Below are 14,938 nucleotides of genomic sequence, written 5' to 3' on the forward strand. Positions count from 1 at the left end.
CAGGCAGCCAAGACCCCAGCAGCCAGCCGTGGGTAATATGTTTTCAGGTATTCTGTCTCATTTTCATGTACAGCATGTGGACAGATTATGAAGTTTGTAGAAGAATAAGAGCAGCCTCTAGTCTGGTCAGCAGAGGAGATTCCCTCACTGGCCACATAGGGTTGGCACTCCTTAGGCTGTGCAGAGGGAAGGCCATGCTCCATGGCCCTTGTCTTCCAGTATCTGGGCTGCGAAAGAGGCTGTAATCAGCCCTCCTGGAGTTGGTGCCGTTCACAAGGCACAGCCCAGGCTCAGTCCCACCAGGCCCACCTACCTCAACCCTCCAGCAGCACAGTCCTGAGACAGATCCAAGAGCTGCCACCCCCAGGGTCTTTGTCTTAGCTCCAGGATCAATGCCTCCTGTTGGTGCCCGTTGTGGCCCCAGGAGGGTAGGCCGGACCCTGTGTGTCTGTCCTAGAATCTGCTGGACTCCAAGTCCCTGAAGCTCATCATCAGCATGACCCTGCACGACCGTACCACCAAGTCACTGCTGCACCTGCACAAGAAGAAGAAGCCACCAAGCATCAGCGCCCAGTTCCAGGTGGGTGGCCCAACGTTCATGTGGCTCCACTAAAACAAACATGGGGAGCTGATCATTTACCCAGGATTCCCCAAACCTGGCACTGCTTGACATTTGGGGTCAGATGGATCATTCATTCTCCCGGGTAGGGGCCGTCCTGTGCATTGTGGAATGTCGAAAAGCATTGCCGGCCTCCACCCACCCATAGCACTCTCCAGTGGTGGCATCCAAAAAATCTCCAGATATTGTGAAATGCGCCTGGGAGGATAGAATGACCCCTGCTTAAGAACCACCAAGTTAAAAAATATCTCGAGTCAGCATGTGAATTAATGTAACTACTGAGCTGTGACCTTAGGTCATGTTTCCCGTTTTTCCCCTGGCTGCCAGGAAGCTTAGGGATACTTTTTTTTAGGGGTTCCAGTAGCTGCTGACCCTCACCATTAGGTTCTTTATTCCTCCTTTTCCTCAGTCAGAGTCTTCTGTTTCCACCTCGGCTTTTTTTTTCTTTTCTTTTTTTAATTACAATTACCTCATGTAGGGGCTCACACAAATCCTTTTTGGAAACAGTAGGCCAGAGACCAAAATCATGGCATCCATGGTCTTTTCTTAGCTGACAAGTGTTTTAAATCCCCAGAAGGAGTTTATCTGGTCTTGCCCCCTACCGCACCCCACCTTCCATGTGAAGCAAAGATGAGGTCTGAGCAACCCTGGGAAGATGGTGGCCTTTAGCCACAGGGACACCACAGCTCGCTCAGTGGCTCCCTGGGGTAGCACAGCCTCCAATCAGAATGTCCCTCTGTACCCTCCCATGTCCCACATCAGCACAGTCTCCCTGGTGGTGCAGCAGGTGACCTGGACCCCCTCCCACAGAGAGGCATGGCTCGGGAGGTCCCAGAAGAACACCTTCTTTCTCTTTCCCCAGACATCCCTTAACAAGCTCCTGGAGGCGCTGGGGAAGGCAGAGCCCTTCTTCATCCGCTGCATTCGCTCCAACGCTGAGAAGGTGAGTGAGTGGCTCCCGCATCCCGAGGAGGTGAAGGCCAAGGTCAGGTGGTCACAGGGTTGCTGGGGTTGGCGCAGGGCCTCAAAGAACTGAGTGTTCACAACTGTTTGGCGTACCATGGCCGGCGGGGGACAAGGGGGTCAGCAGGAGGCAAAAAGGGCAGCCATGAGCAGGGACGTCCTCTGGAATGTAGAGGGGCCCCAGAGAAGGTTTGCTCGAGGAGGGACAGGTCAGGGTTGCTCTTTAGATACAACCCAAAAACAGGCAGTACAGAATGTACCGGAAGGGAGGGATTGAGGTTATACAGCAGGAGCACAGAGCCCAATGCTCATCCAGAAGTTTCTGGAAAGACAGAGCACTGAGGGGCCCCTGCTCTGCTTCTTTCACCCCAGTGATCCACTGGGACTTTAGTGGGGGCCATATGGGATCTGGACTTCCTCTCTAGTGCAAGTGAAACCTGGGCAGGGGACCCTGGTGGCTCTGTTTTCTCCGCCCCTTTATCTCTACTCTTTCTGTTGCCCTGGCTCGCCCTGCTCTTGGGACGCTCTGCTGATGACCAGTCTGCCTTCTCCCGGCAAGTTCCACAGCTTCTGCCCACTCAGCAAGGACCCTAAGTCTTGCCCTCTCCTCTTCTCCCTTCCCGCCTCCCACTTCCCCGAGTACTGTCTCAGAGAAGGTCTCTAGCCCCCATTCCTTTGGCAGCAGAATCTGGCCCCTCTTCTTCCACTAGAGATTTCTCCACTTTGGGCAACTGGAAACACTCCATCAGCACCTGTTCTGGGCAGGGGCTGTGCCAGCAGGTGTTTTTTGCCATGGGGTTGGGGGCATCCTGTGTGTTATAGGGTGTTGAGCAGCATCCCTGGCCTCAAGAGCCCATTAGATACCAGAAACACCTGCTGCCCAGTCATGACGACCCCCTCCCCATGCCATTCTCTCCCCTCCATTCACTTAAAATAACACCCACCAGCGTGGAGGCCAGGCCCCTGAGCTCCAGGCTTGGAGCCCCCTGAACCAGCATCATTCCTAGCCCCTCCTCCCCGTCACTCCTACAGCAGGTATCTCCCTACATCCCTGTCAGCCCCTCAGCCTCCCCCTCCTTCTCTGGGCCTTCGCTCAGCTTTTCCCACCTTCCTCAGCCCTCAGCACTCAGCCCAGGGTCCCCTCTCCTGTGACACCTCCAACTGGCCCCAGTAGGATTCGCCCCCTTTATGCATCCGTGTGGCTCCCATGCCCAGCCTATCTCTCTATCAAATCCCTAGTACTTACCTCGACACCTGACAGTACGAGTGGGACCTTAGGAAAGAACTCTTTGCAGCACATCGTCTTGGATTAGGGTAAGAAGTAGCACCTGTCTCCTTTACACCAGGGATTAGATCAGATGCCAGGCTTTCTAGAAAAGACGAGTGCCCTGAGCATCGCTGCTGACTGGTTTCGTCTCTTCATTCCAAAAAGAACGTCTAGAGCAAGGAAAAGTGGATCCTCAGGTGCACACAGCTGCTGTGCAGGGAACAGTCCCAGACCGGCCAGGGCCCACATGTGTGCCCAGACCATGTCCATTTCTAGAATCCTGTGGGACCTTGTTTCACAGCTCCCAATCTCCAGCCACCTGTAGGCTTGGGCACCTGCCCTGATCACTCACATGCCGTTTCAGAGAGAGCTGTGCTTTGACGAGGAGCTGGTGCTGCAGCAGCTGCGCTACACGGGCATGCTGGAGACCGTGCGGATCCGGAGATCGGGCTACAGTGCCAAGTACACATTCCAGGTAGGCCGAACGTGTGTGGCTGCCCGTGATACAACTGAGGGTCAGCCACCTCCCTCTTCTAGAGAGAGCATGGCTCTGGAAGATAAACCTAGCAGGTTACTTTATGCCAAGGCTTCTCTGCCTGGCACCTCTGGCATTTGTACCAGATCATTCTCTGTCAGAGAGGGGGTGGGTTTCCTCAGAAGAGGTAGCTGGACCCAAGCCAAGCCTTGAAGGATACGGAGGTGTGGAACCAAGTCAGGATGAGGGATTTGCGCCAGCACATCCCTGCACAGCTCTGCTCTTTATTGAGCACCTTCTGTGATAGACATTTTTATACCCAACTCTTTTATTCTGCCAACCAGCAGCAAGGAGGTCCTGGTTTCTATTTTCTCAGTATGGAAACTGAGGCCCAGGGAGGTGACGACCTCAGCAATGGCTCCCCAGATAGTCTCAAAGCACGAGGGATCATTAGTAACCTCAAATTGTTGAAGACTGAATTGCTGGAGTAGTTTCTCAGTCTCAGTACCATTGTCACATGGGGCTGAGTCATTCTCTGGCACCAGCTGTTTAGTGCTTGAGTGGGCACTGGCCCCAAAGCCAAAGGTGGCAAAACCTGGTCTCTGTTCAAGCTTACCCTTATGGCCTTGGGAACTTGGCTTCATCATGGCGTGTCTCTCTTATCCACAGAATGCTAATATCATCTTTCTCACTCTATATAAATAGGAAAGGCAAAAATTATAAAAAAGGGAGAAAATACTGATGCATTTTACCAATGTGTGGCTCTTAAAATTTGACATACTTGTTGACTTAAACAGCACATATCTCCAGCTATGGTCCAGCGCGCTAGTGAGCTATAGACTATGAGCCCCCCCAAGGGTGGCCCCTTCTCCCAGGCATCGCCCCCCAACAGTGCCTGCACCCCACAGGCCCACAATAGCCACTCACCAACTGACTGAAAGATCCAGTGCTCTGTATCTGCGACAGTCTTTCTTAAGTTTTAGACTTTTCAGAATGTCCGAGATTTTAGTGTCGTCAACACTGATCATGTCAGACCAAGTTTTGGCTTCAGAAACTTCGCTTGACGAGGGGACTGCCATAGCCCCGTCTCCTTGTCAGTGGTGGGAACATTCACTTGGATTCTCTTTCCTCTGCCAAATTCACCCAGGATTTCACAGAGCAGTTCCAGGTGCTACTACCCAAGAACGCCCAGCCCTGCAGGGAGGTCATCTCTGCCCTGCTGGAGAAGATGAACGTAGACAAAAGGAGCTACCAGATTGGGAAGACCAAGGTCCGCGTTCCCACCACTCCGGGTGGCTGCAAACTTGTATCCTGCCTTCCGTCGTACACAGGGTCCTCCCATGGCCCAAGGCCCTGGGTCACAGGCTGAAAAATAAGAGGCTCTGCTGAGGAAGTACATTCGTTGGGGCCTAGCATGTTATTTCTCCCTGGAAGGCAGAAATATGCACCTTTGGGATTGGGCTCAGGCATCAAGCCTGTTTCTCATTTTCTAACATGCAGGCTACACCATTCCACAGGGTGTTCAGGGGCCATCAGTAACCGTTGTGGTGTCTGGCAGGTTTCCTCCACTCATTTTCCCTCTAGAACTGTCTCCCACCTCTGGGGGTGTGTCAGTTACTTCTTGTCCAACAAGTGCCGAGGTCAGCTGTCTTATGGCTTCACCTAACGTGAAAAACCCCTTCATGGCTCCCCAACACATTAGGGTTACCATGTGACCCAACAATTCTACTCCTAGTATTGATCCAAAAATACTAAAAACAGGTGTTCAAACAAATCCTTGTCCACGCGTGTTAATAGCATCACTAGCCACAATAGCCAAAAGGTAGACACAACCCACGTGTCCATGAGCTGTTGAATAGATGAACAAAATGTGGTCCATCCACACAGTGAAATATTGCTCAGCCTTGATTCATGCTACAGCATAGATGAACCTTGAAAACATTACACTGAGTGAAAGAAACCAGACACAAAAGGCCATATAGCATACAATTCTATTTAGTTGAAATATCTAGAATAAGCAAATTCATAGGGACAGCAGATTAGCAATTGCCAGGAGCTGGTGGAGGATGAATGGGGCGTGACTGCTCATAGAGACGGGATCTCTTTTGGGGGTGGTGATCTGGAACTAGACAGAGGTGGTAGTTGCATTTAGAACATTGTGAATGTTCTAAATACCACCGAATTGTTCACTTTAAATGGTTAATTTCATATTATGTGATTTGCATCTCAGTACATGTCAAAAAACACTCCACTTAGGTCAGTCAGCACACCAGCTTGATCGCATTCATTCCCAGGGTGGCTGTGCAGAGCTCCTGGACCCAAGGGTTCTGGAGACCTCGCTGATCCCTCCTGTGCCTGCACCCGCCAGGTTTTCCTGAAAGAGACGGAGCGACAGGCACTGCAGGAGACACTGCACCGGGAGGTTGTGCGGAAGATCCTGCTCCTGCAGAGCTGGTTTCGGATGGTGCTGGAACGTCGGCACTTCTTGCAGATGAGGCGAGCAGCAGCCACCATCCAGGTACTGTGTGGGCTGATGGGCTGGGGTATAGGGGTGGCTCACGCATGGCCTCTGAATGCCTTTTCTGCTCTGCTGTCAGGCCTGCTGGAGATCCTACCGTGTCAGGCGGGCTCTGGAGAGGACACAGGCGGCCGTGTACCTCCAAGCCACATGGAGGGGCTACAGGCAGCGGGCAGCCTACCGACGCCAGAGACAAATCATCATCCACCTGCAGAGCCTCTGCCGGGGACACCTGCAGCGCAAGAGGTGAACAGAACAGGGTCCTACCCCCTAGAATGTTCCAGAAGCCAGAAAGTTCACTCACCTAAAAGCTGCCTGAGATATGGGCAGAACTGTCAGAATGTCATTCTGGACACAAAGAGGCTGGGAAAGGGATGGCAGGAATCCAGCCACCTGGGTACATAGGTCCCAGAGAGACGCCCCAGGGCTGGTGGGCGGTGCTTATGGCGAAGCCTCAGGTCGCGGTCAGCCACACTCGGTCCCCACCAGGGACCCCTGCACCTGCCTACTCCAGGCCAGTCAGTAGAGTACCTGGATTTAAAAGGAGTGGGTTCAGGCCGCTGCGGGCCGGCCCACAGGGGGCTCCTCTTCCACCACACTCACATGGAGCTTAGGCATCTGCCAGGTCAGGGATCCCAAAGGAATTGAGGAGTCGCTTAACAGATTTCTCCCACAACAGAACTAATGAATGTACCCCTGAACTAGCCAAGCGGACCCAGGGCAGAGGTGGCCGAGGATGGGCCACCCCTCTGTATTCCCCTTTCCTGGCTAAGGAGGTCCCACCTTCCCAGAAGCATCTCAGTGCCAGAGATGACACCTGTACCCCCCCACCCCAGCCCACAAACAGCATGGGGATCCCACCAGAGCATGGCTCAGAGGCCTCCAACACCCTGGGTGGATTCTGGGATCTGTAGGACATTTGTTTCTGAACCCAGCCCCTCTACTCTCCTTATATCAGCTTCCGCCAGATGGTTGCAGAGAAGCAGAAGACAGAAGAGAGGGCGAGGGAAGCCCAGCAAGCCACGAGCGAAGAAACTGCCTCGGGTGGGCTGGGTCCAGAACCATCAGAGGACAGCAAGCATTCAGCCCCGGAGCCCAAGATGTGGCTGAGCCATGAGCCCCCAGCAGAGAGCTCCCACCCCAAGGAGGAGAGCCCCACCCCTGAGAAGTTTCTCCCACCCCAGAAAAACGCCACCGAAAGTCATGAGAAAGTGTCCAGCAGCCGGGAGAAGCGCGAGTCTCGGAGGCAGAGGGGGCTGGAGCACGTGGAACTCCAGAACAGACACATGCAGTCATGTAAGGATGAGAACGCCCTCAGAGAACCTTCTGGAATAATCGCCCTGGATCAGGAGGAGGGCCTCCCCGAAGACAGAAAGGAGAGCAGAGAAGATGAAGCCCCCTCAGACTCAGGGACAGAAACGGAGAACTCTGCTCCTGAAAAGCAGCCCAAGGGGCCACCACAAGCCACACCGGCCTGCCAGGTCCCCGCAGAAACCCCTCAGGCGCCCCAGGGCCGAGTGGAACGGCCCACCAGCCTGGCCTTGGACGGCAAGGTTGGCACACTGGCCCCCAGCCTCACCCCCGAGACCCCCCAGGACAAGAGCAAGCCAAGTGGTGGCCCAAGGGCACAGGACAGGCCTGAGAGCCCCGGAGGCTCCACCCAAATCCAGCGGTACCGAGACCCAGCCTCCGAGAGGCTGGCCAGTGCTGTAGAGCTATGGCGGGGTAAGAACCGGACAGCTGCCAGCCCCAGCGCCATGCTGAGCCAGTCCCTGGACCTTAGCGAGCGGCACCGGGCCATGGGGCCCACTCTCACACCCACAGAGTAAGCCCTACACCCTCCTTTGTCTGAGCACAGTGGGTGGGCAGGGCAGGGGACATATAGTCAAAGGCCTGGCCTCAGGACCACCCTCACATGACAGCTCTAGGGCTGGCTTATTCTCTGCATGGGGCCATCCCATGAACTGTGGGGTGCAGGTATCCCCAAAACACATGAGCAGCTCTGTGCCCAAGAGCTGACACCAGGTGTGTGGGGCCCTGAGGAGGGAGAGAGGGATCTGGCAAGGATGAGCCACCTGCCTGGTGTCGCCCTGCTGGGGTCTGGCTGGAATGCTGAACCCTAGGGGCTCCCACTAAAACAAGCTGTGTTCACTCAAAAAGCCCCTGGCCTGGTGGAAGGAGGCCAGTTAAAAGCCCCACTCTCCACCCTGCCTGGGTCTCGGTTTCCTCATCAGTGAATGAGGGTGACTGAGTACTGGCCTGTTGTCCCAGAGGCCCACTTGGCCAAAGGACAGAGTGGAGGAAGACTCTGGCTTCTGCGAGGGCAGGCGCCCGAGGTCGGCTCACTCTCTGGGTAGATCCGTTCTGTGCATGCAGTGTACAGAGTAGCAGCCCCAGTCTCCACTCACCAGATGCCAGTAGAATTACCCTCTGGATATGACAACCAAAACATCTCTGAATTCTTTCTTGTCGATCAAAGCCACATTTCTGTGATCTCACAGGGAGAGGCGCATTTCATTATCCACCAGCGACGTCTCCAGGCTCCTCCCAGCCCCTGCTCAGGCCAAGTCTCAGGTAAAGCTCCAAGCTGCAGCTCTCTCCCTTCAGGGTCCAACTTGCTTCTGCCCAAAGGGCAGCTTAAGAGAGAAGGGGAGTCAGTGGATAGAGTGTACAGTGACACAGGGACCCTTTGCTTTCTTCCCGTGAAGCCACCTGCATTTGCTTACCCAGCCTCATTCTCTCGCAGCCTCTTTCAGACAGCATAGATGGCGAGCCCAGCATGAAGAAGCCAGTCATCCAGAAGAAGAAGTCAAGCGACGTGTCCACCGGCACAGACGCAGGGCTATCCCCAGGTTCCCAGGCCGACTCTAAGTGAGTGTGGAGTTCGGGTGGGCTTGAGCCACCAGAGGATACTCAGGGCCCCTGCCAGGGCCTTCAGTCTCCGAGCGGTCTCGTCTCCTAAACCGACAGCATTTACAAAGCTGAGTTGGACAGACATTTGCTCGGTAGCAGTTCCATGACAAGAGGCCCACATGGAGCCTGGGTCCTGGCCACATGAGGGTAAAATGATTCCACTGAACCTTAGAGCCAATCTGGGTCACCTCCTCTGGGTCCAGACAGACAAGTTGCATTTGGCTTTTTATGGACTCAGAACCAGATCTCCCGTCCCTACCTCCAGCAACTCTTCCTGGGTCCTCTGAAAATCTAGGCTCTATTCCCAGAAGCTCCCCCAAGTGCTACAGATAGGTCCTTTCCAGAGCAGAGAGATTGGCCACGGGACAAGGGAGCTGTGATCCAGAAAGGCTGAGGAAGGTGAAGAGTGGGCTGTGGTGGGAGACAGAGAGCCCCCCACTGCGGGGCAACCCACCCCCAAAGCAAAGAACCACAAACAGGGTTGCTTCAAACAACAGAAGTGTATTCTCTCATAATCCTGGAGGCCAGAAGTCTGAAATCCAGGTGTCACAGGACCACACTTCCTTCAGAGACTCCAGGGGAGCATCCTTCCTGCCTCTTCCAGGTTCTGGGGGCTCCAGGAGTCCTTGGCTTATAGACGCATCATTCAGTCTCTGCCTTCATCGTCACATGAACTTCTTCTCTCCTGTATCTTCTCTTTTTCTGTTTTTCGTAAGGATACTTGTCACTGAATTTAGGGCCCATCTGGGTAATTCAGGATGATCTCCTTGAGATCTTTCACTTAGTGTCATAGTCCATTCGGCCACTATAAGATAATACCACAGACTGAGCAGCTTAAACAATGGGCAACAGGCGTTTAGTTCTTGCTGTTCTGGAGGCTGGAAGTCTGAGATCAAGGGTGCCAAGTAGATGTAGTGTCCAATGAGAACCCACTTCCTGGTCTTATACAGCATCTGCTCTTTCGTCCTCACATAGCAGAAGAGGCTAAGGTGCACTCTCTGGGGTCTCTCATAAAGGGCGCTAATCCCGTTCATGAGGGTTCCACCCTCATGATCTAATCACCTCCCAAAGGCCCCACTACCTAATATCATACATTGGGAGTTAGGCTGCAGCATATAAATTTGGGGAGACATACACAGTCTATAGTTTTTGGTCATATCTGTAAAGACCCTTTTCCCAAATAAGATCATGCTCATGAGGTTTAGCACATAGCTTCTTGGGGGCCACCATTCACCCCACCACATACACCCAGTAGCCATAGTGCATGATTCGGTATTTATTCTTTGTGATTTTTTTTCCTAATCTTGTGCCATAAAAACACATGAAGGAGTGGTTTTATTTACTTTTTATATGAAAATGATGTTAACTCAGCATCTTGCTTTTTCACCTGTCTCCTCATCAGTTCCCTCAAATTGACCTTATTTTTAGTAGCATCCAGTTCCACTGATAAGAAAGAAAAGTGTTATTTCTCTCCTTATGGTAAGATGACCCTTTCTTTGGCCTCACATCTGTTTTTCATTTCATGAGGCTTAAACTAAACCCCTTATTTTCTCCTTCAGGCCCACATTTATAAGACTTTTCCTGCATAAGAACAAGGATAAAAAGGGTAGTCTAGAGGGTGTGGAGGAGACGGAGAATGCGATCCCTGGGCACGTCATGCTGGAAGCCACCACCATGAAGAAGAATCTAGAAGGTTGGTCACCCGCAGCCTCAGGGACGGACAGCAGAGCTACTGGGGTCCCTGAGGATGTGCCCCATCCCCAGGTGGGGCCTTGGGTACATGGCTTTAGACCCAGTCCCCACCCCTGGGGGCACTTTGTGGCCGTGGACCCCAGTGCACAGCCGTACAGGGTCCTGGTTCTCTGTGTTTGTGACCACGCCTCGAGAGGCTGACCAGCATCCTGCCCTCGACAGCCACTCTTTCTCCCCTACAGCCCCCTCCAGCCAGCAGCACCGCCACACTGCGAGCGAGAAGCACACCAAGGAGCTGGGAGGCAAAGGGAAGAAAAACCGAAACCTCAAAATTGGCAGAATCACAGTGTCAGAGAAATGGCGGGAGTCAGTGTTCCGCAAGATCACCAACGCCAATGAGCTCAAGTACCTGGATGAGTTCCTACTCAACAAGGTGGGCCTCGGTGGGAAGGGGCATACACTGGGGGGGGGGGGGGGAGGCGTTGCAAGTCTTCAGACCTGGGCCTCCCCAGGAGGGCCATCACCACCCAGCAGTCTTCTGAATCGCCACATCACAGCTCTTAGCAGACCGGGAACAGAAAGTCCAGGTGTACACTTCCAACACACAGAAAATTCTAGAAACCTGACACTTGTTCCTAAGTTTGACATCAACTCGTTTTCTGTAAAACCCAGCCTGGGCTCACATGAGACCATTTGTAACCCACATTCCTCTCAGTCGGCACAGATAGAGTTGTCACTCAGTATCTGAAGGGGATTGATTCCAGGACCCCTGCGGATGCTCAGAATCTGAGAACGCTCAAGCTCCTCATGTCTGCACACAGGCTGCAGCAGGGTATGCCGACACGTCGCTCATGTGGACTCAACATTAGTGCTTGATGTGCAGCAAATTCAAGTTTTGCTTTTTGGAACTTTCCGGAGGTTTTTTTCCCCCGATACTTTCAATCTGCAATTAGAAGACACTTCTGTTATCTCACAGTGACCCTTGGAGATGGTTGCCCCACTTTCTCACACACTCGAGGAAACAGAAACACCAAGATCCAGAATAACCTTCCAGGCAGGGCGCTGGACACACCTGCATCCCACCAGGCTGCCTCTAGGTCAGCAGCATCGCCGTGGCTCAGCCGTGACCGTGTACTTACTTTATTTAGAATGAGCTATTAAAAACGCATCGGATCTTGTGGCCGATACTGATTGAGCACTTACTGTGTACAGCAGAGGTGAATAAGCCACAGCCTGTGTTTATGGTGTTCACGGCCCCGGCTGCAGTCAGTTCCACAGCAGGATTTGGGAGCTTCCCAGAGGGGCAGCAAGGGATCCTGCAAGGGTGGACGTGTTGTGAAATGACCAAGCCATTCACGCTTGTCCTGTGGCATGGCCAGGGGTCGAATGCAGATGCTTCGCAACATCTGCAGATGTTTTTGGTCATCACGAGTGAGGGTGCTACTGGCATCTGGTGGATGGAGGCCAGAGATGCCACTTCAAACCCTACAGTGAGTGATCCAGCCCTAAATGTCAATAGTTTGAACCTAGACTGAAGGGACAGGGGAGACCAGGATTGGCCAGAGGGCCCAGATTTTATCCTACAAGCCCAGGGGAGCCAGAGAAGGACTTGGGACAGGGCAAAGTGGTGTCCACTCAGATGTCCTGCCTCAGGCAACACAGGGTCAGTGGTTTTCTCCTTCCCTCTCGCCAGATAAACGACCTTCGTTCCCAAAAGACACCCATCGAGAGCTTGTTCATTGAGGCCACCGAGAAGTTCAGGAGCAACCTCAAGACCATGTACTCTGTCCCAGTACGTGTAGACATCAGCCCCAGGGGTGCCCCAGCAATCCCCAAGCTCCCCCCAGGGTACCCCCCTATTCGTGCAATGTGATCACACCTTCTGTCCCCACAGAATGGGAAGATCCATGTTGGCTACAAGGACCTGATGGAGAACTACCAGATCGTTGTGAGCAACCTGGCGGCCGAGCGCGGCGAGAAGGACCCCAACCTGGTCCTCAATCTCTTCCAGTCACTGCTGGACGAGTTCACCCGTGGGCACACCAAGAATGACTTTGAGTTGCCCAAGGTGAGTGATGCCACTCTGGGTAGGGGCAAGGGACCAGCATGGCATGGAGGGGCGGCTGGGGGCAGGGGTACCCCAGGGACCCACACAGACCTGCCTTCGTGTTCCCTCACAGCAGAGCAAAGCTCAGAAAAAGAAGCGGAAGCAGGAACGCGCTGTGAGTATGAGTGTGCACTTGCAAGCATGTATGCGTGTGAGTGTGTGCAGGCGAGTGTGTTTTCCTGCCCAGCCCTAAGGAACCCATCATGAGTGAGCGGCCCCAGGCCCTGAGCTGCCGCAGGCAACGTCCACACTGGGCAGCCCCGTGGGGGTCCTCCCTCACCGCTCAGTGCCCTCCTACACGGCCCCCAGGTCCAGCAGCACAACGGGCACGTGTTTGCCAGCTACCAGGTGAGCATCCCACAGTCGTGTGAGCAGTGCCTCTCCTACATCTGGCTCATGGACAAGGCCCTGCTCTGCAGTGGTGAGTACCCTAGCACCCCACTGCATGCCCCCTGTATCCCAACTCCCAAACCCTACTCATGCCCCCAACCCTCCACCAAACCCCTCATCACCCACTACAACCCCTGACACTTCACAAAATCTCCAGATTAGCCACTGTACCCCCAACCCCTCTCAGTGCCTCCTAACCCTGCCACCGTATCCCCAACCCCTTGCTGTGCACCGGGGCCTTCACCCCAGCCACAGGGTGGATCTTTCCTGAACACTGCCCCAGCTACATCTCACCCACTCAAACCCCTACCTGGGCGGGTCACCCTGTGTCCTACCGCCAGGCCTTTGTACATGCTGCTTCCGCTACCTGAGCCACTGGCCCCTCCCCCATGTGCCGGGGGAGTCTAGTCAGTCCCCACCAGGGGACCCTGAGAGACAGATATAGCCCAGGATAGCCCAGCTGGCCCTCAGTCAGACAGCCAGAAGGTAGCCAAGCCGAGACTAGAGACCAGTTGGCCCTCAGAGGCCTGGTCAGGTCTAGCAGGCCCCTAGCACTTGTTTTCTTGCCAGGACCAGCCAGGCCTGGCCTTTTTTTCAGCCCAGGGTCTCCTCCTCTCCCCTTTGGTCCTGTGTGAGGAGCAGCTTTCCATCCCACTTCTGTCATAAATACCCCGGCAGTTGTCACTGTGCTGAGATAAGGACACACCAGACACTACCTCCTTTTTATCATAGCTGGTTTCTTCTCTCCATATGTGACGTCCCTTAGTCTGGGGCTTGGTGTGGTTGGGAGAAGCAAAAGCAACATCATTTATACCGCCATCATAGGCCGAATCCCTAGGGCTGCTTCCTGGCAGGACTAAGTTACAAGCTCCCTAAACCCCTGCATTTATCTCACTGGCCAGGCTGGCTCTGAGGCCACTAACAGTCTCCATCTATGAACACCTGCCTACATGGCTCCCTCACCTGGGGATCAGGGCAGAGATTTGTGTGATGAGAGTTTAGAATCCGGTCAATGGGCCCCCAGCTATTGGGACAGGCAGTCATGGGAGCCTGGGGCCCCTGATGCTCCGCCTGTGACCACCCTCCCCCAACCATGTCCTCCTAGTGTGCAAGATGACCTGCCACAAGAAGTGCGTGCACAAGATTCAGACCTACTGCTCCTACACATGCAGAAGTAAGGTGAGCCCACCGAGGCCAGGAACTTTCCAGAACAGCACTAAGTTCAGGACCAGGTACCTGGAGAAGGCAGTCCTGAGAGGTGTACAGGAGAGAGTGTGCTAGGTGCAAGGCCAAGGGAGGGCATCAGGCAGGAGCAGGGAGCTGGCAAGAGGGGCTAGTCCCAAAGCCAAGCACACCTGGTTCTGCTCAAGGCCCCCCGAGGCAGGGACTGGGCTTGTGTGTGCTTATCAGACCCTGGCTCCGCTCCTCCCTCCTCCAGGTGGAGAGAGTCCCCGCACTGTGCCCAGAAGGGAAGTAGGGTCCCAAGTGCTGGGGCGGCAGCAGGAGCCAGGCCTGATTATTCTGAGGGGCAGTGGGTGCTCCTCATAGCGAGCCCCTGCCCAGTGGCTATCGAGCTGACCTCTGCAGCCCAGCACACCCAGCAACCTGCAAGGGGGGATGAAGGACAGAGGGACAGAGCCCACAGAGGAGGCCCACGGGGCAACCGGAAAGGACAGCCAACCCAGGCCTTACCCTGACTCCTGACATTGCAGAGCGAGCCAGGTGCTGAACCAGGCCACTTTGGTGTGTGCGTGGACAGCCTGACCAGTGACAAGGCCTCAGTGCCTATCGTGCTAGAGAAACTTCTGGAACATGTGGAGATGCATGGCCTGTACACTGAGGGGCTGTATCGCAAGTCGGGCGCCGCCAACCGCACGAGGGAGCTGCGGCAGGCACTGCAGACAGGTGGGTGCTAGGGCAGGTGGGGCCTGCAAACAAGTAGGGATCGAGGGCAGGGGGGCACCGTGAGGGACTCCGGGCGCAGCCCTCCTGCC

General features: G+C 54.5%; 1 protein-coding gene across 9 annotated transcripts in view; it reads left to right on the plus strand.

Annotated features, from left to right (window-relative positions):
* The window catches only part of MYO9B (myosin IXB), a 64,022-nt gene that overhangs the window by 43,648 nt on the left and 5,436 nt on the right, over positions 1-14,938 (plus strand). For 8 of the 9 annotated variants that reach the window (XM_039867747.1, XM_039867755.1, XM_039867750.1 and 5 more), the window contains 17 exons: positions 458-580; positions 1,482-1,562; positions 3,214-3,324; positions 4,472-4,594; positions 5,693-5,842; positions 5,922-6,088; positions 6,801-7,667; positions 8,344-8,416; positions 8,589-8,713; positions 10,315-10,448; positions 10,690-10,880; positions 12,141-12,239; positions 12,342-12,515; positions 12,628-12,669; positions 12,864-12,975; positions 14,050-14,123; positions 14,657-14,849. In XM_039867747.1, the coding sequence (XP_039723681.1) occupies positions 458-580; positions 1,482-1,562; positions 3,214-3,324; positions 4,472-4,594; positions 5,693-5,842; positions 5,922-6,088; positions 6,801-7,667; positions 8,344-8,416; positions 8,589-8,713; positions 10,315-10,448; positions 10,690-10,880; positions 12,141-12,239; positions 12,342-12,515; positions 12,628-12,669; positions 12,864-12,975; positions 14,050-14,123; positions 14,657-14,849 (2,839 nt within the window). The remainder of the gene's footprint in view (positions 1-457; positions 581-1,481; positions 1,563-3,213; positions 3,325-4,471; positions 4,595-5,692; positions 5,843-5,921; positions 6,089-6,800; positions 7,668-8,343; positions 8,417-8,588; positions 8,714-10,314; positions 10,449-10,689; positions 10,881-12,140; positions 12,240-12,341; positions 12,516-12,627; positions 12,670-12,863; positions 12,976-14,049; positions 14,124-14,656; positions 14,850-14,938) is intronic. The other variant, XM_039867748.1, reaches the window with a different exon arrangement.

The sequence above is a fragment of the Pteropus medius genome, unplaced genomic scaffold, assembly GCF_902729225.1.
Source record: "Pteropus medius unplaced genomic scaffold, Ma_sr-lr_union100, whole genome shotgun sequence".
NCBI classification, from domain to species: Eukaryota; Metazoa; Chordata; class Mammalia; order Chiroptera; family Pteropodidae; genus Pteropus; species Pteropus medius.